The sequence below is a fragment of the Nerophis ophidion genome, linkage group LG21, assembly GCF_033978795.1.
Source record: "Nerophis ophidion isolate RoL-2023_Sa linkage group LG21, RoL_Noph_v1.0, whole genome shotgun sequence".
Classification (NCBI taxonomy): Eukaryota; Metazoa; Chordata; class Actinopteri; order Syngnathiformes; family Syngnathidae; genus Nerophis; species Nerophis ophidion.
In genome coordinates this window covers 26,395,291-26,421,787 of record NC_084631.1, presented here as the reverse complement: position 1 = coordinate 26,421,787, position 26,497 = coordinate 26,395,291, and the positions used below count along the sequence as shown (strand labels likewise).

At 38.0% G+C, this 26,497-nt stretch overlaps 1 protein-coding gene across 5 annotated transcripts in view; it reads right to left on the bottom strand.

Moving 5' to 3' along the window:
* ppp1r9a (protein phosphatase 1, regulatory subunit 9A) overlaps window positions 1-26,497 on the bottom strand; it is a 160,227-nt gene that overhangs the window by 32,745 nt on the left and 100,985 nt on the right. For 4 of the 5 annotated variants that reach the window (XM_061882368.1, XM_061882372.1, XM_061882367.1 and 1 more), the window contains exons 4-7: window positions 26,162-26,282; window positions 19,403-19,507; window positions 13,717-13,852; window positions 1,383-1,535 (exon numbers count right to left, since the gene is read on the bottom strand). In XM_061882368.1, the coding sequence (XP_061738352.1) occupies window positions 1,383-1,535; window positions 13,717-13,852; window positions 19,403-19,507; window positions 26,162-26,282 (515 nt within the window). The remainder of the gene's footprint in view (window positions 1-1,382; window positions 1,536-13,716; window positions 13,853-19,402; window positions 19,508-26,161; window positions 26,283-26,497) is intronic. The other variant, XM_061882370.1, reaches the window with a different exon arrangement.

The window sequence follows — 26,497 nt, the reverse complement described above, 5'->3', positions numbered from 1 at the left end:
AAAGTAAGGCTGTCCCAATAGCACTTTGACAAATCAGACACGTACTGTACATACTTTCATCAGATTAGGTCATGCAGCCAAAGGAGGAGCTTTTGTAACCTTTTGATTTTTTTAAAATCATTGTTTATATAGCTAATAATTACGTTGCAAGATTTGGTTTAAATCGATAATTATTCTGAAGTTAATCGTCACCTCAAGATTTGGAATGGAATTGAATTGTGAGTTGTAAGATTCACATCCCTAAAAAGCACAAAGCTTGTAACGACAGATGTATGCTGTCTTTAAGTTGAAGTGGAGGGTGCTCAAAAAAGTTGATTAACATCCAAAACGAAACTTTAATCAATCCCAATTTTAAATCAATGCATAAATTACGAGAATCAATTTTAAAAAAAACATTTTTTTTGTGCTTTTTAAAAAAAAAAAGTTTTTAACAAATAATTTTTGGATTTAAAACAAAGAGAGATCTACATTACTATTGATACTGTTGCCTTTATACATTTGTATATTTTCTCCATTGCTTTGTCTATCCTAAGTATTCTAAATTGGGGATTTGGTTGGAATTGTGGTTGTTCTATTTTCTTAAATTATTGATCAGCGTTAAGTGATTTATGGAGCTAAAATTTTGAAATTACAATTTTAAAAATACATTTTTTAGGCCAACACTTGGCGTATAAGTCGTACGTCAGAAGAGGAGCTTTGAAACCTGTAACCTCTTTTGAAAAGGTTTTATTATAATTTCGATGCAGAATATTAGCTTACAAAAATCATGTGTAATATAGGTTCTGAATTGAATTGTCACCCCCAGAATCGGAATTGAATCGAATCTTGAGATGCCCATAGATCGATTCTGAATCGAATAGTCACCCCCAGAATCGGAATTGAATCGAATCTTGAGATGCTCATAGATCGATTCTGAATCGAATCGCCACCCCCAGAATCGGATCTTGAGATGCCCCAAAGATCCCATTTCTAGTGGTCACAATAAATACATTGAGACTATGACATAGTAAGTTGAATGATGCAGATGTTTGGATACTTTCTTATACGCTTCTGCCTCAGACTTTGTATGTGTCAGTAATTTGCAACTATAATTATTCGACACTTGTTTATACTGACAAATAACGTGTTTTAGACTTAAATTTTTTTCAAGCTTGTGTGCTTAGCTGTTGTGTAGCTGCTAGCGCCTCATTGCCTTTCGCTTGGCATGACTAAAATACCAGGAAAAAACTTTGCACAAGTAAAGACCCTGCTCCAATACACTGCTTGTATCGGAGCGCTCATCCGATACTTGCTGTTTGCTGATATCAGACTGATATCAATATTTCCTCGGGATAGTCCCCTGCTAATAATGTTGATGAATCTAATCCAATCCAAAAAAGTACCTCTTTGAACTTCTGGTAGAGTTTGGTGGCGTCCAAATCGGAAGGGGACAAGACGTCGTCAGTCTCCGGCAAGTCGAAGACCTCAATGTTCTTCTCCCCGCTCGCCGCGGTCGGCCCCGTCTCCTCCTCATCTGTGGCGTACTCGCCTGTCTGCTACGAGAACAAGAAGTGAATAGGGAGGATTGTGGTTATAGTTTGCAGTGGGATGTTGTTATTACGAACTTCTAGTAAATTACTAATTCCACCACCATGAAGCCGACAACTTGCTTCTTCACGCTGATTTGGCCACATCTTCTTTTGCACTTTGCATGAGTCATTCTGCTATCAGTGGTGTACAAATCAAGATAAACTACTTCATTTCCCCAAAAGGAATTGATCTGACAACCTAAATGTCTTTTCTATACAAACATCTGACTTTTTTTCGGATAGGATAGAAAATGAATGGATGTACTCATTATTCTCCATTGAGTAATTAAAGCGACAAATTGGAAAAATATTTAGACATAAAATGATGATCACAGATTTTTATGGCGGTATTGAGATATGGACTTCTATATTTGAGAGGGACAAGTGGTACAAAATGGATAGATGTAGAATATGCTGTCCATCATATTTCATTTTGGCTGAGCACATATATTTGAGCTTTGCTTTCTGGGTATAATTTGGATCGGGCCTGGGCAATTATTTTGACTCGGAGGGCCAAATTTAGAGAACAAAATGCGCCTGGGGGCCGGTATGTCTATCTATGTACACACACACACGCACGCATACATATATATGTAAGCTGTGAAAATCTGCTGTACAGTATGTGTGTTTGGACCCTATTTTTAGGAACACTAAAACAAAGCCTCACAATAATGTGTTTTATTGTTTTTATTTAATAATCAATACAACAAAACAATACAAAAAATTCCAAAACCAAACCCGACCCAGCAACATTCAGAATAGCAATAATCAGAGCAATTGAGGACACACAGACATGACACGGTACAATCTAAAAGTAGTAAAACAAAAATAAATATATTATCAATATTAGTAACAATTTCAAGATAGCACTGGTTAAAAATCCCTCATTGATATCATTAAAAACATAAAAAAAGAACATTAGAGTCAGTGGTGTCCCAGTGGCTTACACTTGCATCGCATCTCATAAACTACACACTGTGTCCAATATTTTACACAAAGATATAATAAGTCATATTTTGGTTCATTTAATACTTACAACAAATTTAAATAATGGATAATATCTGATTGAATGTTAAAAACGTTATCACAGACTGCCTTGAAAAACAGAATGGAAATTAAAATATTTTTACTGATTGAGACACCCAGAATGTAGATGAAAATTAACAGTGTGGGATTTACAATATTAACTATGAATGATAAAACACTGAATATTGAAAATATATGAACGTCACATCCTCTCTCGATCGACATATTTTACAATTAAGCGAAATGCAACAAAGATTCAACAAACACAGCGAAATATGAATGTGAAGGGTAAAAAAAACAAAACACCTACAATCTGATATAGCTAATATATCACTAAGCTTTAGATCTTAGTTGTAAAAATCTCCTTCCGCGTCTGTCCCTGACACCCGCATTTCAGGCTGGCAGCTCTGGAAACACTATGTGGAAACGTTCCCAACCCACAATGCTTGGTGCCTCATCTGACCTGCTGTGACGTAGATTACAATAGTAACGAATTTGATGAACATAGTAACTAGAATATCACGCAAAAGCGCAGATTCCAACCATTGAAAGGTTTTGTATAGTTCAAGACTTGCGGTCATTCGAAAACATCACTGCACATCATAATGGCAAACATTTATTCCAAGGTAGTATTCACTGTAAATACTTTTGTAAGAATCATAACATTATCCTTATCTTTATTCATTTTTAATTCATTGGTAGACCTCTTATTGTATAACTATTCATTTAAAGGTCACTTTTGAATCAAATAATAGTTTCTCGGAAAATTGTATATTTATTATTGTGAACTTATGTCATTAATTATTTTTTAACTGTATTCATAATCATTTTATAAACCACTAACAAACAGTTGTATTATTAACTGCGCGGACATAGATTCTGCACGGTTTCTGCAATAGATTTATAAGGAATTAAAAGCAGAGTTTTACTTTTTTAACTAACAGTTCAAATGCAGTGTTGTTGATAAAAAAAGGAAGGTTATGCCAAACAGAAAATCTGTTTATCTGAACTATTTTTATTTTTGTTTTAAGGCCTAAAATGTGTTTAAATAATCAATAAATTACTTGATGACTAAAAGTATCAAAGCTGCAGCCCTAGTATTAACTGTATAATTGTAATTTACCACTTTGGTCTGGGTTGGCTGGTTAGATCGGAAAAGTCACATGGATGTACTACCTTAGGAAGCATGTGATTCAACCATTTGACTTAATTTCATCTTACCAAATATCATTGTGTGCAAATGAAGTTGAAAATCTTCCATGGATGATACTTGGTGCACATGGTGAAAAAGCAAGCACATGGTGTATGTTTGGGTGACTTCACTTGGGTTGTCCTTGCAGGGTTAGCATTAGAGTGCCATGCATCAGTTAATGAACTGACGTCTTCCGTGACAAACAGTGGCCTTTTTACTTTGCCACTCTCGTAGCCTCTCACCATCACACCCCAAGTCCGTGTTGTTCAAATCATGTTTTGCCTTTGCTAATAATCAGTTTGGAGCGTAAGGCCCTATGAGTCGCACGTTAACGGAATTGGCCAATAAAAAACAATCCTACTATTCAACGTGGAAAGTGGTGAAAATTTACAAAACCTAACTGAAATTCTGTCATCTGAGAACAATAATGATGTCTAAAAGCTGGAGGAACAGAAAAACACAGCTCTAATGCTAGCTGGCTAAGCGTGGCTGCCCCTCTGAGCTCACACACAGATGAAACTAGATGTTAGTTTTTTTCACCACCAAATGACACAAACTGCACATGGCGGTAGTAACTATAAGGGTCTGAAGGAATATTGAACAACAAATCAATATAAGTGACAAACTTGCCATCCAAACATTACCCTGTTTGTTGACAAGAACATACAGCGAAGGAAGCACATTCAATATATATATTAAGCAGAGGAAACACAAACCAGTGAATGATTCAAAAGAGCTGTCGTCAGAGTTGACAAACGGCTGCTGCTAGCTGGCTAAGCTAACAGAAACATCTCAGTGCCTACCTGGGACTGTGAGACTTGCTGACGTCACAACAGGCACCACCTTTAAAAAGGCACACACACACACTGCTGTCATATATATATATATATATATATATATATTAGGGCTGCAACTAATGATTTGATAATCGATTAATCTGTCGATTATTACTTCGATTAATCGATTGATAATCGGATAAAAAAGACAAACTACATTTCTATCCTTTCCAATACTTTATTTTTTAAAAACGCATACTGGCACCATGTCCTTTCTACTTGCTAAGCATAACAAAAGCAAGGCAAGTGTTAGAAAAATGTTTTGTTTTTTTATATGGTGCACCTTTGTCATGCACAATAGCAATAATTTTGCTTAAGGGATTTTTAAACCTGCCTACTACCTATTCTGCAATGTTGGATGCTGAATGTCTTTCCTCTAGTACAGGGATCGGCAACCTTTACCACTCAAAGAGCTATTTTGACCCGTTTCACAAAATGAGGAAGACAATGGGAGCCGCAACTATCCTCGCCAATATCTGCTGGTGGTCACCCAGATGACAAAAATAAGGGCATGCTATGAAGCCATTGCCTTAAACACCTTCTACAACATGTACAAACTGCTTGCCAGTCCAGCAACATGTTGTGAGAGGCTTCCACAGATGCACGCACAAGACTGGAAGGCATACTGGGTGACAGAGTACACTGACGGTTGTGATATAAACAACTTTAACACTCCTACTAATATGCGCCACATTGTGAACCCACACAAAAGAAGAATGACAAACACATTTCGGGAGAAAATCCTCACAGTAACACAACATAAATGCAACTCAACAAATACCCAGAATCCTTTGCATCCATGACATTTTCTGACTATGTTATACACCCCCCAAGCACCAAACTCCCTCCCCCTCCTCCCTGTGTGGTTGAGGTGGGCGGGGTTTGGTGCTCGCGGGGTGTATAACATAGTCAGGAAGTGTCATGGATGCAAAGGATTTTAGGTATTTGTTGTGTTGCGTTTATGTTGTGATACTGTGAGGATTTTCTCCCGAAATGTGTTTGTCATTCTTCTTTTGTGTGGGTTCACAATGTGGCGCATATTAGTAGGAGTGTTAAAGTTCTTTATATCACAACCGTCAGCGTACTCTGTGTCACCCAGTATGCCTTGCAATCTCATACATGTGCCGATAGAAACAGTGAAATGCATGTGTCCAGTCGGCATGCAAATAGCATTGTGTGAATGGCGGGCGTGATGACCTTCAAGAGGACGCAAACAGCATTCCGTGAATGGCGGGCGCGATGACGTTCAAGAGGACGTTAAGAGTAATATCATCACGGCACGCCCTTAATATTGTAGTCCGGGTGAAAATTGGAGAACGTTGACTGCGGGTGATGTCCGGGAGAGGCATTGAAATACGGAATCTCCCCGCAACACTCTGGGGGGTCGGCGATTGTGCAGCTGAGCCGCATCAGAGTTGCCAAAGAGCTGCGGGTTGCCGACCCCTGCTCTAGAGGCATGGTCGTAAAGCAGATTGACTTCATGTTCCATTCTTCTCCAATGTAGTGGCATGTATTGCCAAGGTAGACTACACTTGTCCACACATCAGTGGTCAGAACAATTTTGCTCTTGGTGGCTTTAATGTCAGTTTACACATCTGGAAATGTCTGCTCATACTTCCTCTTCATCAGTTTGGTAAAATGGGTCCTTGAGGGAAGAGTGTAACCAGGGTTGAGGACGTAAATATTTTTTCTGAAACAGTCATCCTCCACCAAGTCAGTTACCAACATATTTAGGATACTAGCAGTCAGTGTAGCCGCTTGCCGTGGTGTGCACACCTTCCTTTATACAGAGTCTCTAATGCTGGCTTGTTTCTGAGAGAAACCATATCATGAACGTACATAGTAGCAACATTTACATGTAACTCAATACATACTTGATTTATTTAATAATTTCTGATGTAAAAGGCACCTTTTTTCATATCATGGTGACTGCTGCCTAGTTATTCTTGTTATATTGTTATTTTTACTGTTATATTTTTATTCTTATGTTGCTTTTTTATTTGTATTCTTATTGTAATATTTTTTTTTTTTTTTTCATTTAAACCCCCTTTATTTACTTTTTAAATTCAATCTCAATTCTGTACACTGCTGCTGGAATTTAAATGTTCCTGAGGAAATTCCCTGAGGGAATCAATACAAGTAACATACATACATCTATTTATCTATCTAATTACACCACCACATTAAAAAAAAGCTAAATGAAATAAATGGACATTGGGGATGCAGCATACAACAATAATAACACAGAAATGTAACTCATCAGATCAGAACTGAATCAGATATTGTACACGTTTCTGTTGTGAATAATACAATATTCATTTTAAGCTGCCTGTGAATAATAGCATGAAATATTCCAGCACCTTCATAATGTTTAGTTATACTAAAGAGTCACTCAAGTCTAAATAGATTTATATAGCTTTATTGGGTCCGGCTACATTGATCCATTATGAAACCAACCTGAGATATTTCTGTCCGTTTATTGCTTTAAAATAATCTCCTTGTTAACAAAATATTAAAAAACACAAAGACGGACACAACGGATCAATGTACTCGGACTATGGACTTAAAAAGTTACATACCCTGATTTTTTTTCTTCATCCATGGATCCAACGTGCTTCCTCTTAAGATGCTCCCGAAGCAATGTCGTACTTCCGTGCCACGCGAGGTCGATGTTGCACGTTTTGCAGGAAACAGTCTTCTTTGCAGTGAAGTGAAGTGGGTGAAGAAATCCTACACTTTTGACGACTTAAGTCATAGACTTTTCTCCATTGCACTTACACTATCGCTCCGGTTTTCCTCCGCCATTTTTCGAATGTTTCCAGACAAAGAATACGGCTTGGTCACGTGAGCTGTACATGACACATCATTGGCTGGCTTGCTGCCGCCGCCTTGGCGCTGTTTTGTACTTTTTTGTACTTATTTTGGTTATGGTTTCTCAGCTTTTTGTAAATGTTGCAGTTCCTAAATAAAAGTTTAGGAAAGAACAAAAAAAAAAAAAAAAAAATAAAAAAAAATAGCCTCAGCGCATCCGCACTGCATACATCCAACGAATCATGACTAAATTAATCGCCAACCATTTTTAAATCGATTTTAGTCGATTAGTTGTTGCAGCCCTTATATATATATATATATATACATACATATACACACACACACACATATACACACTTTTTATGAAACTTCTCAACTGCAGTATGCCAGATATTTTAAGTGTATTTTTTAACACATGAATTACTTTCTCTAGTAATCAATTCCATTTATAATTCAATTACTTTTTTGGGTTTAGTAAGAAGTAACTACAATGAAGGACTTTTTAAAAGTAATTTTCAGAACACAGCCTGTCACAGAGGATCACAAACATCTTTGTGGGTGAGTCCAGTAATACATTTGTGTGTATGTTCTATGAGCATTTTTATTGTGTGTATGTCCTATAATAATGTTTATTGTGTGTATGTCCCATAATCAATTTTGTGTGTATTTCCTATAATAATGTTTATGTCCTATAATATGTATTGTGTGTATGTCTTATAATGTTTTGTTGTGTGTATGTCCTATAATCATGTTTATTGTGTGTATTTCCTATAATGTTTATTGGGTACATGTCCTATAATCATGTATGTGTGTATATCCTATAATCATGTTTTGATAATGTTTGTTGTGCGTTTGTCTTATAATGTTTGTGTGTATGTCCTACAATCATGTTTATTGTGTGTATGTCCTATAAACATTTTTGTGTGTATTTCCTATAATAACGTGTATTGTGTGTATTTCCTATGTTTATTGTGTGTATGTCCTATAATCATGTTTTGTGTGTCTGTATGTCTTATAATGTTTGTTGTGTGTATGTCTTATAATGTTTGTGTGTATGTCCTATAACCATGTTTATTGTGTATATGTCTTACAATGTTTTTTGTGCGTATGTATTTTAATGTTTGTGTGTATGTCCTATAATCATATTTATTGTGTGTATATCCAATAATCATGTTTTGTGTGTGTATGTCATATGTTTGTGTGTATGTCCTATACTCATGTTTTGTGTGTGTATGTCTTATAATAATGTTTGTGTGTATGTCCTATAACCATGTTTATTGTGTGTATGTCTTATAATGTTTTTGTGTGTATGTATTTTAATGTTTGTATGTCCTATAATCGTGTTTATTGTGTGTATGTCATATAATGTTTAGTGTGTGTATATGTCCTATAATCATGTTTTGTGTGTATGTTTTCTAATAATGTTTGTTGTGTGTATGTCTTATAATCATGTTTGTGTGTATGTCCTATAATCATATTTACAGTGTGTATGTCCTATAATGTTTGTTGTGTGTATGTCTTATAATAATGTTTGTTGTGTGTATGTCTTATAATAATGTTTGTTGTGTGTATGTCTTATAATAATGTTTGTTGTGTGTATGTCTTATAATAATGTTTGTTGTGTGTATGTCTTATAATAATGTTTGTTGTGTGTATGTCTTATAATAATGTTTGTGTGTATGTCATATAATAATGTTTGTGTGTATGTCATGTATTCATGTTTATTGTGTGCATGTCCTATAACAATATTTATTGTTAAAAGTCAATTGTTTTCATGTCCTTTTAAACCAGGGAACTTTATTACACGTGTTGGTATTTTGTGTCTTTGTTAGCTAAAAAGACTGAGCATAGCTGAATGTTTTTAAAAGAAGATTGGCAATTATATTTGACTTTTCTAATATTATTTTCAAGGCCTTTTCTTTTTTCTTATCTCAAAACCTATTTCCTACTCACTGGAACCTGTTTTTGTGTATTTGGGATCCCCACAAGTCCCAAAAATAGGAAATCAGGACATGGTGGAGATATTAAGTTACGTCAACAAATATTTCCATGTATGGGTTAGTTTATGGGTCAAACTATTTTGCGATATGCGTTTTGATCCATATGGGCCAGCCCTACACTCGTGTTAGCGACAGTGTTAGCACATTTTAGGGACGTTCTTGGTGTTTGAGTGTTAGAGTAGACCGTATGATGGCATTGTGTTTATATGTATGTACATGTGTACCTTGTTTGAGTGTTAATAAGGGAACTGTGATATTTAGGACATTTCATATTGCTACAATTTTTTTTCTGTGCTACAAAAAAATGTAACAAACGCACCCAAGTTCCCCGGGTGTCTCTGCCACTACGCTAATTAAGGAATCACGGGTGGGACCTGGTATTCAGCTGGGAATGATCAATACAGTAAATAAACACAAAACATGTATAACTATTAGCCACAACACCACTAGGCTTATATTTAATATATCACAAATTAATCCCGCATAACAAACACCCAGCCCTTCCCGTCCATACAACCCGTATATATAAATCAAACAGCCGCACAACACACAAAATCCCACAGCCTAAAATACTGTTCACCTCCCCAAAGTTTATACCACACAAATATTCTCCCAAAGTCCCCAAAGTTACGTACGAAACGTGTGCACAGCGGCACGTATGGGCAAGCAATCAATTGTTCGGAAGCCACAGCTGTGTACTCACGGTACCGCGTCTGTGCGTCCAACTCAAAAGTCCTCCTGGTAATAGTCCGTGTTGTCCAGGTTCTCCACAGGCCAATGGTAAGTCACAAAAATAGTCAAAAATGAGAATACTTCCATAAAGTGGCTCCGTAGTAAAAATGCTGTGACTGACAGGTGCTCCAGGTGGTGTGTCATCTACTTCCGCTTCTGCTTCCGCCTCTGTCCGGTCTGATAGGACCGGATGCCTTTTATATCCCCACATTAATTTAAGTTACATTTTTTAATATTAAGATGATTTAATAAGCCTGTAACAGTTTCATGTTAATTAAATGGATGACATAATAAGTATATATTATTACTTTCCCAGCTGAGCACAAATTAATTGTGACTGGAATATTTATTATGTATAGATGGACCCCTATGGCCATTACAAAAATGTCTATTTTTTCATTTAGTAGCATCGGAGCTATTAGTGAAAAGCTAAGTGTACAGCCCTGAGTCGACTGCAAAGTGTGCCTTTAAGTATAATTTCAATATTTAACCTCAGTGCATAAAACATGAATGTCATTGACAATTTTCTGCATATGCAGGAAATTATTTTTGATGTAGAGACCCAATCCTGAGATTGCATCAAGGGCTGATATTTTGAACTGATTGTCTGCTGAGCTCAGACAATATTTATTTACCACCGATCTTCAGCATATTTCTTGAGACACACGTGCAAGTGTTGCATTTGTTCCAGCGGGGGGCGTGTCTTGCCAAGACACTGGCTCAACTGAAAAAGCTAGCTGCATCGAACGTGTCGTCTATCCACAATGGAGATCGTGATCAGAGGCCAAAAATGAACCATGAGCTAACATTACTTCAACATTTTGTGTTAGCTGAGTTAGCGTGGACACACATGGAGGAGAACACAAGCTATGCCAGCGCTAAGCTAGCTTAAATGTTCAATAGTGAAACGAGAACATAATAAATGCTATGTGCACTTCAACCACAGTCACATGGTAACCACGTCACATCAGCAAGTAGCGAGCTAAGAAGAAGAAAGCAGCAAGTATATTGAAACATTTGAAGAGACTACAATATTCATGTAGTGCGAAAATTTTCAGCCATGGATATGAATGAGTAGATAGACGACACACGCCATGTTTATGGTATCTGGGGCCAAAGCGTTTGTGCATTCTGTGGTTTTAGAAGGCACAGAAAATGAATCAAGGATGTCTGCACACCAAGAAGGGTTATCTGCTCCTGCTAGCGCCGCTGAGAGCACCGCTAAATACGCCCCTACACGCTCCGCTACAGCCCTGCACGGTTGCAGACAATCAGTGATCAACGCACCTGTTACTGAAGAGATTCCCCACCGTAGGAGCCAGCATTTCCTGAGATCTAGTGCTAGAACGTAGTTCTCTGTCTCACAGTAAGCTATCGCGTCTCAGGCTCCTTTACCTATATACTTGCTCTTCGCGTTCCTTCTGCCCTTGTCCTCACTTGCCCCTTTTGTTCCTGCAGTATTCCTTCTGTATCCTTGGTTTGATCTGTGCGCCTCGCTTCCCTGGACTCCCCGCCCCCTGGATTTTGACGGCCTCCCTGGCTCCTCGACCGCTGTTTGGACACGGACCTTGACGTCTTTCTTGCCCCCGGACCTCTAGCATTCTTCACGGACCTTCCTCCAGCCTCGCCCCACTGGACTTCTAGACTTCTCATTCAACACGCAAATGCCACAAACCCCTAGTAACATTTTAATTGTTTAATCATTCACATAGTCCTACTTCACACACACATAGTAGCATACGTACTTCACCGCATAATTAACCTCAAATAAACCTGCTGAGCTTAACACATGTCGTTGTGTCGTCAAAAGTAACATTATTATTTTTACTACAAGTCTCATGTATCTATATATATATATATATATATATATATATATATATATATATATATATATATATATATATATATATATATATTAGGGCTGCGGATCCTTGGGTGTCCCACAATTCAATTCAATATCGATTCTTGGTGTCACGATTCGATAACATATAGATTTTTTCAATTCAACGCGATTCTCGATTCAAAAACCATATTTTTCCGATTCAAAACGATTCTGTATTCATTCAATACATAGGATTTCAGCAGGATCTACCCCAGTCTGCTGACATGCAAGCAGAGTAGTAGATTCTTTTAAAAACATTTTATAACTGTAAAAGACAATGCTTTATCAACTAATTGCAATAATGTAAATTTGTTTTAACTATTAAACGAACCAAAAATATGACTTATTTTATCTTTGTGAAAATATTGGACACAGTGTGTTGTCAAGCTTATGAGATGCGATGCAAGTGTAAGCCACTGTGACATTATTGTTCTTTTTTTTATTTTCATAAATGTCTAATGATAATGTAAATGAGGAATTTTTAATCACTACTATGCTGAAATTATAACTAATATTAATACTGTTGTTGATAACATTAATTTTTGTTTCACTACTTTATTCTGTGTCGTGTTTGTGTCTCCTCTCAATTGCTCTGTTTATTGCAGTTCTGAGTGTTGCTGGGTCAGGTTTGGTTTTGGAATTGGATTGCATTGTTATGGTATTGCGGTGTAGTGTTTTTTTGGATTGATTAAAAAATAAAAATAAAAAAAAATATTTTTAAAAAAAAATGAGAATCGACTAATTTTCGAATCGATTTTTTCCCCACACCCCTAATATATATATATATATATATATATATATATATATATATATATATATATATATATATATATATATATATATATACATATATATATATATATATATATATATATATATATATATATTTAAAAATATGTGTGGGCGTGTGTTGTACACACTACATCCAAAAACTTGAAATGACATAATACTAAAAATGTGAATAGCCAAAGGCGGAGCCAAATAGACATATTATTACTAATAAATGTAACACATTTTGCATTTATAATAAGAATATATGATGTATTCACTATATACAATATCATAATTATAGGTGCATAAAAATTTAGAGCCCTAGAATGGTAATGGTAATCAAACGGTGAGGTGCCCAAAGGATTTGATAGGTCCTTCCTTGGTCCGCAAATTAAGCAAAAATCCTGAATTGAATAGTAAACTAGTCTAGTTATGACTGTGGAGCCTTGGTGGAGATCTATGCCCCACATGCAACTATTTGAAATGGTGTCAGACAGTGGGATGATGGAGGAAGGAGACTGTTCTGTACACCAAATCTCAGCAGGACCTTAATTAGAAGAGACAGTCTTTCATGTGTGTTCCTGGGATTGTGTCAGCCATGGCCTGGAGAACAGTCCCACTGCACTGTCCACCATGACGTGGGAGACTTGGAATGGTGGAGACAAGCAAGCAGAGGGACAGGAAGCACGGTGTGTGTGTGCGTGTGTGTGCACGTGCGTGCGTGCATTAGAAACACGATGAGTGTGTGTGTGTGTGTGTGTGTGTGTGTGTGTGTGTGTGTGTGTGTGTGTGTGTGTGTGTGTGTGTGTATTAGTGTGCCAGGTGCAACCCATTCATAATACACTTTTTCCAAAGCCCATTTTACCATCAATGCTGTCAGATTGATTATAGTCGTTACCTCATCGTCATCGGCATCGTAGTGAGCGTACTGCTGCTCCAGGAGCTCTCGCTGTCGCCGTTCCTGCTCCAGGGTCTGCTGGATGAGCGTGGCCACCTCACTGTGCTGGCCCGGTCGTTCTCGGCCGATGACAAACCTGCAATTATTACGGTTACACTTTACCACAGGATACAACTTTGCATCCTTGTTGCATGGTGGTGATGGAAATGTGATCTATACACCTGTAAAATCGTCTGGAAACCATCCGAAAAACCCCAACACGCTTTTATCTACTTATAAGTACAGTGCATTTGGAAATTATTCACAGTGCTTCACTTTTCCACATGTTATCTTACAGCCTTATACCATAATGGAATACATTATTTTTCTTCCAAAAATTCTACAAAAAATACCCAATAGTTTTTTTTTTAGATTGGGCAAATGTATAACAAATAAAAACAATCACATGTAGATCCCTTTTGATAGCCTTTGCTCAATACTTTGTTGATGCCACAAGCTTGGCAACCTTATCTTTGGGCACCTTCTCTCATTCCTCTTCGCAGCACCTCTCAAGCTCAATTAGGTTGGATGGGAAGTGTAGCTTTTCATCCAGGATTTCAGAATGAGAGAAAGTGCCCAAAGATAAGTGTGCCAAGCTTGTGGCATCGTATTCTAAGAGACTTAAGGCTGGAATTGCTGCCAAAGATGCATAAACTAAGGATTGAGCAGAGGCTCTGAATACTTATATGCAAAATGAAAAAAATTCACATTGCTATTATGGGGTATTGTGTGTAGAATGTTGAGAATACACATGAATGTATTCCATTTTGGAATAAAACTGTAAGATAACAAAATGTGGAAAATGTGAAGTGCTGTGAATATTTTCCAGATGTGCTGTATCTAACCTAAACATACCCAGAGTATCTAAATTTGGAGATAAAAACAAACACATAAATGTGCAGAAAGGCAAATATTAAGATCGTTTAAACTATGTGTGCGCGTGCGCTCCTGTCCCAACTGTGTAATTGTAATGTGAAAGCAATGCAGACGTGGCATTACGCTCCAACAGAAAGACCACTTTCATCATTTGATCTACATGCCAAGGAACAACTGAGGGTCAGCAAAGAATTTGGAGAGAGGAAAATATCAAGTCAAAGGTACCTGAGGAGGATTGACGAGGAGCTGACCTGGAAAACACACTTTGTCTCTAAAATAGTATTTTTTTCTACACTCAGCGGTCACAACAATAGCTACAATAGCTATTATCTGCATTTTATTTATATATATATATATATATATATATATATATATATATATATATATATATATATATATATATATATATATATATACATATATATATATATATATATATACATACATACATATATATATGTATATATATATGTATGTATATATATATATATATATATATATATATATATACATACATATATATATATATATATATATATATATATATATATAATAACATATATAAAATTGTATTAGATGTAAATATAAACGGAAACGGGGTTTGTATATATATATATATATATATATATATATATATATATGTATATATATATATATATATATATATATATATATATATATATATATATATATATATATATATATATACACACAACCCCGTATTCATATGAGTTGGGAAATTGTGTTAGATGTAAATATAAACAGAATACAATGATTTGCAAATCCTCTTCAACCCATATTCAATTGAATACTCTGCCAAGATAAGATATTTGATGTTCAAACTCATAAACTTTGTTTTTTTTGCAAATAATAATTAACTTTGAAATTTCATGGCTGCAACACGTAACAAAGTAGTTGGGAAAGGGCATGTTCACCACTGTGTTACATCACCTTTTCTTTTACCAACACTCAATAAATGTTTGGGAACTGAGGAAACTAATTGTTGAAGCTTTGAAAGTGGAATTCTTTCGCATTCTTTTTTTATGTAGAGCTTCAGTCGTTCAACAGTCCGGGGTCTCCGCTGTCATATTTTACGCTTCATAATGCGCCACACATTTTTGATGGGAGACAGGTCTGGACTGCAGGCGGGCCAGGAAAGTACCCGCCTAATTTTACTAATAAGCCACGCTGTTGTAACACGTGGATTGGCATTGTCTTGCTGAAATAAACAGGGGCGTCCATGATAACGTTGCTTGGATGACAACATATGTTGCTCCAAAACTTGTGTGGACCATTCAGCATTAATGGTGCCTTCACAGATGTGTAAGTTACCCATGCCTTGGGCACTAATACACCCCCATACCATCACAGATGCTGGCTTTTGAACTTTGCGCCTATAACAATCCGGATGGTTATTTTCCTCTTTGTTCCGGAGGACACCACGTCCACAGTTTCCAAATATAATTTGAAATGTGGAATCGTCAGACCACAGAACACTTTTACACTTTGCATCAGTCCATCTTAGATGATCTCGCGCCCAGCGCAACCGGCGGTGTTTCTGGGTATTGTTGATGAATGGGTTTTGCTTTGCACAGTAGAGCTTTAACATGCACTAACACATGTAGCGACCAACTGTAGTTACTGACAGTGGTATTATGGTAAATGGTAAATGAGTTGTACTTGTAGAGCGCTTTTCTACTCCTTTTTAAGGAGCCCAAAGCGCTTTGACAGTATTTCCACATTCGCCCATTCACACACACATTCACACACTGATGGCGGGAGCTGCCATGCAAGGCGCTCACCAGGACCCATCAGGAGCAAGGGTGAAGTGTCTTGCCCAAGGACACAACGGACGTGACTAGGATGGTAGAAGGTGGGGATTGAACCAGTAACCCTCAGATTACTGGCACAGCCACTCTACCAACTTCGCCACGTTCCTGAGCCCATGTGGTGATATCCTTTACACACTGATGTCGTTTTTTGTTGCAGTACCACCCGAGGGTTCAAAGGTCCGTCATGTCATCGCTTACATGCAATGATTTCTCCATATTATCTAAAACTTTTGATGAGAAATGTTGTTCTAAAATCGTTCGACATTTTGCTTACAAAGTGGTGACCCTCCCCCCATCCTTGTTTGTGAATTACTTACCATTTTATGGAAGCTGCTTTTATACCCAATCATGGCACCCACCTGTTCCCAATTAGCCTGCACACCTGTGGGATGTTCCAAATAAGTGTTTAATGAGCATTCCTCAACTTTATCAGTACTTATTCACACGTGTTGCTGGCGTCAAAGTCTAAAGTTAATGATTATTTGCAAACAAAAAAATGTTTATCAGTTTGAACATCAAATATGTTGTCTTTGTAGCATATGCAACTGAATATGGGTTGAAAATGATTTGCAAATCATTGTATTCCCTTTATATTTATATCTAACACAATTTCCTAACTCAAATAGAAACGGGGTTTGTATATATATATATATATATATATATATATATATATATATATATATATACATATATATATTTATATTTAAAGGTATATTCGATCCATTTTGTCCACTAGTGACGCCGAGATCATTAGCCATGCGTTTGTTACGACTCGTCTCGATTACTGTAACGTATTATTTTCGGGTCTCCCCATGTCTAGCATTAAAAGATTACAGTTGGTACAAAATGCGGCTGCTAGAATTCTGACAAGAAAAAGAAATTTTGATCATATTACGCGTATACTGGCTCACTTGCACTGGCTTCCTGTAAACTTAAGATGTGACTGTGAGGTTTTACTACTTACGTATAAAATACTACACAGTCTAGCTCCAGCCTATCTTACCGATTGTATTGTATCATATGTCCCAGCAAGAAATCTGCGTTCAAAGGACTCCGGCTTATTAGTGATTCCCAGAGCCCAAAAAAAGTCTGCGGGCTATAGAGCGTTTTCTGTTCAGGCTCCAGTACCCTGGAATGCCCTCCCGGTAACAATTCGAGATGCTACCACAGTAGAAGCATTTAAGTCTCACCTTAAAAGTAATTTGTATACTCTAGCCTTTAAATAGACCCCCTTTTTAGACCAGTTGATCTGCCGTTTCTTTTCTTTTTCTTCTCTGTTCCTCTCCATTGTGGAGGGTGTCCGTTCCGGTGGCCAAGGTAGAGTACTGGCTGTGGGCTCTACCGAGGATGTCGTTGTGGTTTGTGTTGTGGTTTGTGCAGCCCTTTGTGACACTGGTGATTTAGGGCTATATAAATAAACATTGATTGATTGATTGATTGATTGATTGATTGATTGATTCATTGAGTGATTGGTATATACTTAGTTTAAATGAGGGGTTACAAATGTTGTCATTGTTCAAGTTGCAGAGTTCGCCATGACACCTTTGCAGAAAGTGAGTGAAAAACATGATAAGCAAATCTAATATAAAGGAACTAAAAAATTTTTTCTTAAGCATTTTAAAAAAAATGTCACCATGATTACTGTCTGTTATTTTCAACTGTCTGTGAGGCCATGATCAGGCCCCGGCTCTGTGGTTGTGGCCTAAAAGGATATCTGATGTTGAGTGGCCTGTTATGTTTTGGCGATTAAAGAGATGTTTGACCCTTGTCATATTCATCACGTTCCAGTGCTTTGAGGTGGGGGAGGCATCCACAGCAGGACCCGCTGCTTGTTGAAAAGAGCAGAACCATCCAACCATCTTTTTCCGCTTCTCCAAAATAAGTGCTTGTATTTCAAAGTCACTGAAAGTCTCCACTATATTTATCGCTTTTTTGTGTCTCGAGGCTTCTGATTACTCGCTAAATATTAGGATGCTACCAAATGAAAATGCCAATTATTACTACCAGTGGCTTTGTGCCAAAACCTATTGATCCTTTCCTCATGCTGCGTCCACTTATTCTCTGGCTGACCATCATTTATAAAGGTCACTGCAGAAAAAGGTGTGAAATGTACAGCACAAGCCTAATGTTGGTATTTATAGAAATATTCTATGACTATGCGTAGAGCTCACACAGTTTGTCAGACCCGTTAGATTGTGTCACCAGGAAAGAAGCACGCATTTACATATATTACACAATATATAAGCATAGCTGTAGTTATGGATGTATTGTATATTTATTTGTTAATGTAGTTATATTGTACATGCAGTTACAATGTGATGTGTTATTAAAGTATTGAATGATTTTTTAATTGAATTGTGGCCAAGCAATAAAGTATTTTTAAGACAAATGACCAAAAAATATGGATTGCAGCACATTATTTTTTTAGATAAAATCGTATTATGAATTTAGGAAATGATTACATTCATCTATTTTCAGTACATTTAGACTTTGGGAGTTTCTAACAGTGGAACAGAGTGCAAATACTCGGATCTTATGCAGCCATATACCACTATGCCAATAAGTGAAATGATATCATTTGAATGACCACAAATTAAAACACATTTATTGTGCCAGTTATATATTGAAATTAGCTTGTGTGTCTATGCCAATTTAAATATGGTTCATGAGAACTAATTCTGTTAGGTAACCATTGCATTACTCAAAAAAATAAAGACATATTTGGAAAATACGACAACGTTACTACATTCCTTTGCCCCTTTCAAATAATATTTTTACGGTGCATTGACAGTCCAACACATGATTGTTCAAACTACCACATATGGGCAAAAAATCTAGGAGTTGGCCTGCATTGTGAACAAGACCGAAGACTACTTTTAGAACCCGAAGATGGCTCACTGTGACACTTCTTCCTCCACTTTGGACAGAATGCATCTTACCTCACAACTCCAGACGTGTTCCTCAGGACGGAGGCGGCAAAACGCTGCGTGACTCCCACCAGGCTGGTGCCATCCACCTCCACTATCTGGTCGTTCACTCTGATCCTAACACATGGACATCAAAATCACTGAAGCAGCTGATCCAGAGTAAATGTCATGCATGACAAGTGGAGGAAGGAAAAACTTGGCCAATTATTTTAAGGAATTTCTATAAACTGACGCCGACAATTTCCTATGAAGGGTCCAGACTTCTTTGAAATTAGGAGACAGAGGAAATGAGGCACGTGGAGGTCTAACGAGGACACCGAGCCACAACACAGCTGCCTTTTCTTCTCCACTCTAGACAGACTAGATGAACACCACTATTCCTAGCAACAACAGAATTGTGAGTAACATGCATTTGAATCGTCAAGTATACACACAAAGATCATTACCAAGTGTTGACATTTCTTTACAGTAGTTATGTATACATGCTTTTTAGTAGCAGTTCTTAATTGGGTCAACGCAGAAGGACTAGGGAATGGAAATATAGTTCCCTCTGTTTTGTTTCCTTGGAATCATGTGCCAGTTTTGTAACGTCGCCATGCATGGCGCCAAAGCAGCACACAAGTTGGAGAGAGATTGACGAGAAAGGATGACAACAAGACAACTTGCAATGCTTGCAAAGTAGATATTTCATACAGTTTGTGCAAAAGAGGAAATGCTAGCCAAATCATTATCACACAGAAAATATGAAAACTTGAGTGAAAGATGGCTTTTCGATTCCGTCCAAGCCGGAAATGACTCTCAGCCAGCAGCAATGTCATCACGTCGTTTGCTGTTAATAACTAACTAACTAGCACTGCCTGTGGTGTTAGCACCTCTGTGTAAAAGCCGCTTTGATAACTGTAAGCATGAAATCATAGTTATCATGCAAATCGTAACCAAAGAGCCAGAGAAGTCTTCTACAAAGCGCAGGCACCCTAATTAGTCAGAAAAATCTCATATCCTTCCTGAAAAAAAGTGATAAGCTTATTTTTCTGCAAAATGATAGATAGTTCATGCTTATAGCTGATGGTTGCAAAACTGCACAAGCAAACATTTATTCAACTTGACTTGCTCATATTTGTCAATAGCTGGCATACTTTTACTTTTGAAATAATCATCCATCCATTTTCTACAGCCTATTCCCTTTGGGGTCACGGGTGCCAATCAGCTACAATCGGGCGGAAGGCGGAGTACACCCTGGACAAGTCGCTAACTCATCACAGGGCCAACACAGATAGACAGACAACATTCACACTCACATTTACACGTTAGGGCCAATTTAGTGTTGCCAATCAATCTATCCCCAGGTGCATGTCTTTAGCGGTGGGAGGAAGCCGGGGTACCCGGAGGGAACCCACGCATTCACGGGGAGGACATGCAAACTCCACACAGAAAGATCCCGAGCCCTCAGGACCTTCATATTGTGAGGCAGACGCTGAACCGAGCCCACACCCATCTGGACAAGCCTGCAAGCAGTGTGAGGGTCATGTTTTTTGACTTCTCCAGTGCTTTCAATACCATACGGCCTGGACTACTGGGTGTGAAGTTAGAGAGAATGCAGGTGGAGGCCTTGGTGTCTTGGGTTGTAAATTACCTGACTGACAGACCACAGTACGTTCAACTGCAGGACTGTGTGTCTGACAGGCTGGTCAGCAACACCGGGGCCCCGCAGGATACGGTCCTCTTCCCCTTCCTCTTCACCATTTACACCACCGATTTCCACAATCAGTCAGAGTTCTGCCACCTTAAGAGGTTTTCTGATGACTCTGGGGTGTATTGAGGATGGTGATGACGAGGAATACAGAACACTGGTGGAGGACTTTGTCACATGGTGTGGAGAGAACCACCTCCAGCTTAATGTGACAAAGACCAAGGAGCTGGTTGTGGACCTGGGAAGGAGGAGGAGTACTTCAGCAACCCCTGTTTCCATCAGGGGGGTCGATGTGGACATGGTAGAGGATTATAAATACCTCGGTGTACACATGGACAACAAGCTGAATGGGTCAAAACACGCTGAGGCCCTCTACAAGAAGGGACAGAGCTGCCTCTACTTCCTCAGGAGGCTAGGATCTTTCAGCGTCTGTACAAAGATGTTGAAGATGTTTTACGAGCCGGTGGTGGCGGCCGCTTTATTGTATGCCGTGGCTTGCTGGGGCAGCAGGCTGAGAGTGAGCGACGCAAAAAGACTGGACAAGTTGGTAGAGAAGGGCAGTAATATGGTGGGAGTGGAGCTGGATTCTCTGGCGGTGGTTTCAGAGAGGAGAAGTCTAGCAAAACTCTTAGCCATTATGGACAACACCTCCCACCCACTACACTCGGACCTTGCGGAAAGAATGAGCACGTTCAGTGGAAGGCTCAGACTCCCAAAATGTAACACGGAACGACACAGGAGGTCCTTCATACCGACAGCCATCAGACTGTATAATGCATATGTTCCTTCTTGACTGCACTTAAATGTAGAATATATATATAATATATTTATACTATTCATATATTATATATTATATATATAATATATGTTATATATTATTTATTATTATTATTGTCTATTGTGAGCGAACTGTGGTGCTGAATTTCCCCCAGGGATCAATAAAGTACTTTCTATTCTATTGTATTCTATTCTAACCCCTCTGCCACGGTGAAGCCCTGAACTACAATAGTCTACAGTAGACTATTGTATTCACTTCTAGAGCAGACTACAGTAGTCTACTGTAGAAGTGAGCAAAATATTACAGTCATTTGATGTAATATTTTGTTCACTTCTACAGTAGACTATTCATGTTGTTCTTAAATTTGAGTTATTTTTAAAAAGACCCTGGCCCCCCATGGGGTGGTTGTCGGCCACACTGTTGAGTTTGTACCTTCAAACCAAACAAGGTTAACGCTAAACAACTTGTTTGTTATGCTTTTCATGCAAATGACAATTGTTAAGAGAACCTATGGAGAACCGAATCATTAAGCAGAATCGAAAGTAGAATCGGAGCAGGAAAACCTTATCAATTCTCATCCCTCAGGAGGACTGGTAAGATTCTGGAAAAATGATATGGCTATCGGTATTTCTTTCATCCAGCTGACCGTCGTAAATTTGGGTGGCGTTGCTACCCATGAAAAAAACACTGTCAAGATCTGATAATCAGCTCGGAATAATCACAAATAAGGTAACAACAGCACATAAAAGTTTGTAACAATATTTCCTCCTCAAAGTCACGCACGCTAATACAACTTAGTTTAAAGTGAACTAACTTTACTACCGCACTTGATCAAACGTCCTCCTCGTGTTTCAGTAATCCACAGGCCAATTGATGTTTCATGTCAAAGCACATGCATGCCATATATAAATATTATTTGTAAGGAATAGAAACCCAGTGATGGATTTGTGTGTCCTTGCCAAGATGATGACAACAACTGCATCAGCAAACACACTTGACTTGTTTAAGACTTCAAAAGCAGCTGTTGATAAAAAACTTCCCAGCTGTGACATGTTACATGAAGTTGCTGGTGTACAACCTCTTGTGTTCAAAAAAATTAATTTTTCACATCTTTATTTACACCAATTACATAAAGTACCAATAAGAGTACCGATAAATACAGGTATCACTAAAACCCTAATGATATACATCCTTAATTAGAATTAAGTCCTGATTTTCATAATTCATTTCATTTGGAAATAATCTAATTAATATATTTAGAGGATATCTATTTTTTATAATCAAAATGTTCATGCAATTCAAGGCAAACAATAGTTAAAAATAAATCTGTGCTTGAATTTCCAACTACAAAAGGAAAACCTAGCTTGTTTGTCAATAGGTGTCCATAGAGAAACCCAACAAAAATAATGCCTAGCATCATGGGAGATGACTAATCTACTGCTTGTTAGTGAACCATCTTTTTAAACAGCTTACATGCAGGAGGATGAAACTGGTAAATGATCACCGTGCATTATTGTATATGAAAGTAAGAATTGAAGTGGTGACACGACTTGTCACATGTCAACCACTTTAGCTGCTTGTGTGTCAATCATCCACTGCAGACGCTTCTGGGATAAACATTCCCAAGCAATACGTTAGGATGAAGTGGCGGCCAAAGACCCGCTGGTAGTCAGCTGTGGGTCATCACTTGAGCCCATCGTTCTGTCTGCCTGCCATGGTGGACCTCAGACCATTCCAGTCACCCCGACTCAGCAGAAGAGAGACTTAGACACATAACAGCTGATGAAGAGAGCTAGCACAACAACAGCAGCAAAATAGCTTTTACAAGTGCTTTATTCCTCAAACACACCCTTCTTGCTTTTCATGTTTTTAACTGGAAAAGCAATGCTCCAGCGCCCCCCGCAACCCCAAAAGGGACAAGTGGTAGAAAATGGATGGGATGGAAGTAATGGATGCAACATTTTTCTTTTGGAGTGAGTTAAGAAGAAACAAAAAGGCCACAAAGCTTTTCGTTTGGCGTGCCAAACATCACCCAAAAAGGCTTGATGAAACCATTCAAACTTGGGTTGATTATGTATACAGTACTCCCGCTAGCCCACAGGGGGAAAAAGCAAGGCATATGTGTCACAGTGAAGCAGCAGTGGGGTGACGAGAAGAAGACTACTCATTCAAACTTAATAAAAAAATTTTAAAAAATAAAACATTTAACATTGACTGGACAACAAAGTTTAAATCTTTTGCTCCGTGCAATTGCTGGAGTCATTTTTTACTGTCGGATCTTTTCAGCGACGGACACATTGATCCAGACAAGCAGCAACGGCGTTAGAAGGCTTCATCGTGAATCGGGGTCAAACATTTGTTAGTAGATATTGTGCATTAAGAGATTTAGTTTGTTCTGTATTGAAATGGCTGACTTTGTGATTTCTTTAGTATTCGTGGTTGTGTTGTTTGAGTGACCCTCTAGCAAGCAAAGCTTGTTTATCAAATGTAGTGCTGAATTTGACCATGCTACACCTTAAGTTTAATTGTGTTGAGCCACATATGTTGTGTGCAATGTTTGGCGGGTAAATGTTGTGTAATTTCTATATGTGTAAACATTTGTAGTTTGATGTTTGAATGTATAAAGACAAAACCTATTGTGTTTATGTAAAATACACAATTGACTTTATACTTTTTAATGGGTTTTTTTTCAGTCTTACAAACCTAAATAGAGTGTAAAGAAATAAAACTGACAAAAGGAAAATAATTCAAAAGAAGGAACACCAATTCTCGAAAAAAACTGGAGCATCTGTTTCTTCATGCTGTTAACTATCTGCACACGCTGGAAATGACTAGCGACTGCAGAATAATTAATTTATTGGCAGTGCAGTGTGAAAGCCGATGCGTTTACTTTGCAATCAAGTAAGGAATATAACCTGCGGCCCCTGAGCCCTTGGGCTCTTGAAACTTCGGCCCTCTTCATGATGTAATCGAATTACCTTGTGGTACAGTGTAGTCTTTTTACATTCACAGGGAATTTAATTGATCTATTCTGGACTGTTCAGCTTGTCTTCGAACACTTTTCACCTCCCATCTGAGCAGCAAATGTTGTTTTTGCTTCGCAGTTTTTTGTAGCCATTTTTCTTGGCATTTGGGGATAAGTACTTTGGATCCGGCACAAGGCTCTCGGACTAAAGCTGTTTTATGAAAGTCTGTGAGCGTTATATGCTTCTCAGCTGAGGGGCGAAACATCCTCTAAGACAATGGCAACAGTCTATACTCAATCGACTCGGTGCCCTGAGAATACAATGACCTGAATGAAAGAGACTATTCATAGGTGTTGCAAGATGATCATACAGGAAACGTGAAGTTATTGTATTGTTGGGATAATGATTGTACATAATAGATATGACTTTGCTCAGGACCATCTGCGACAGTCAAACTTTACCACAGAGGGTGTAAAGCATTGTTTATAAATGGGGTTATGCTGAACGATCAGCTTAAAACGATGTGATTGCCATTGCCGATTAATGACATTTATTGCAGATCACAAACGCCAATCCTGTCTGGCTAACACTATATTTATTTTTAGTCCTCAGGCTGCTAATGTGTCTCTATACACAGTGTGGAGACGCTCCCGTAAGATAACAATAATCACCTCTATTACGGCAAATAACGTACATGTCTTAATACCCTACTATAAGAATCATTACCAAATACATTATAACTGGAGGAAAAGGCTGAACATGTTACACATCAAGCGTAGGCCTGCAACAAACATGCTGATAGCTAAGCTAACCACTAAGCTAGTTCTTTGGTAAATGTTTACACCAGACCTAGGCAAATTAAGGCCCGGGGCCGCATGCGGCCTGTTAAACTTTTCATCTGGCCCGCCTGACATTCCCAAAAAATGTATTTAGATCTTTAAGATGGAAACTGGAGCTGCCATTATGATGTGCAGTGATGTTTTTAAATTACCATAAGTCTTACTATACAAACTATTTCAATGGTTGGAATCTGCGCGTTTGCATGATATACTAGTTACTGTGGTAATCTAAGATTACAGGATTGCATTGTTATGGTATAGCTGTGTATTGGTTTGTTGGATTGATAAATTTAAAAAAAAATCAATTTAAAAAAAAAAAGAGAATCGATTCTGTATCGCACAACTCAAGAATCGCGATTCGTATTCGAATCGATTTTTTCCCACACCCCTAGTTGACACCATAATAAGATGCACAACATGAAATGTGTACCTGTGTGAAAAGACAACTGCTCACAGTATAAATATGCAGTGGGTAGGGCAAGAGGAAAAAAGCTTCACCTGGCGTCCCTCTCAGCAGCTCCACCCTCAATGACCGTTTTGACGAAGATGCCCAACTTCTCCAGGCCCGCATCAGCACCGACCCCCATCCCGATGATACTGATGCCCAAACCGTCGTCATCTGAACAAAGTTATGCAGAGTATAGGATGTAAGCATGTGTCGACAGCCGCATTCACCTCGAAAAGATGACCGTTGGAGCTAAATAGTGAAAAGGAGGGAAGGGACATCCACTTAGCTTACGCTGACCTTTAATTACAGTGCCATCACTCCTGTTTTTTTTATTATGCACAGGCACTTGGAGTTACGTTAGGTGAGAAGCCGCAAGTCACTGGACT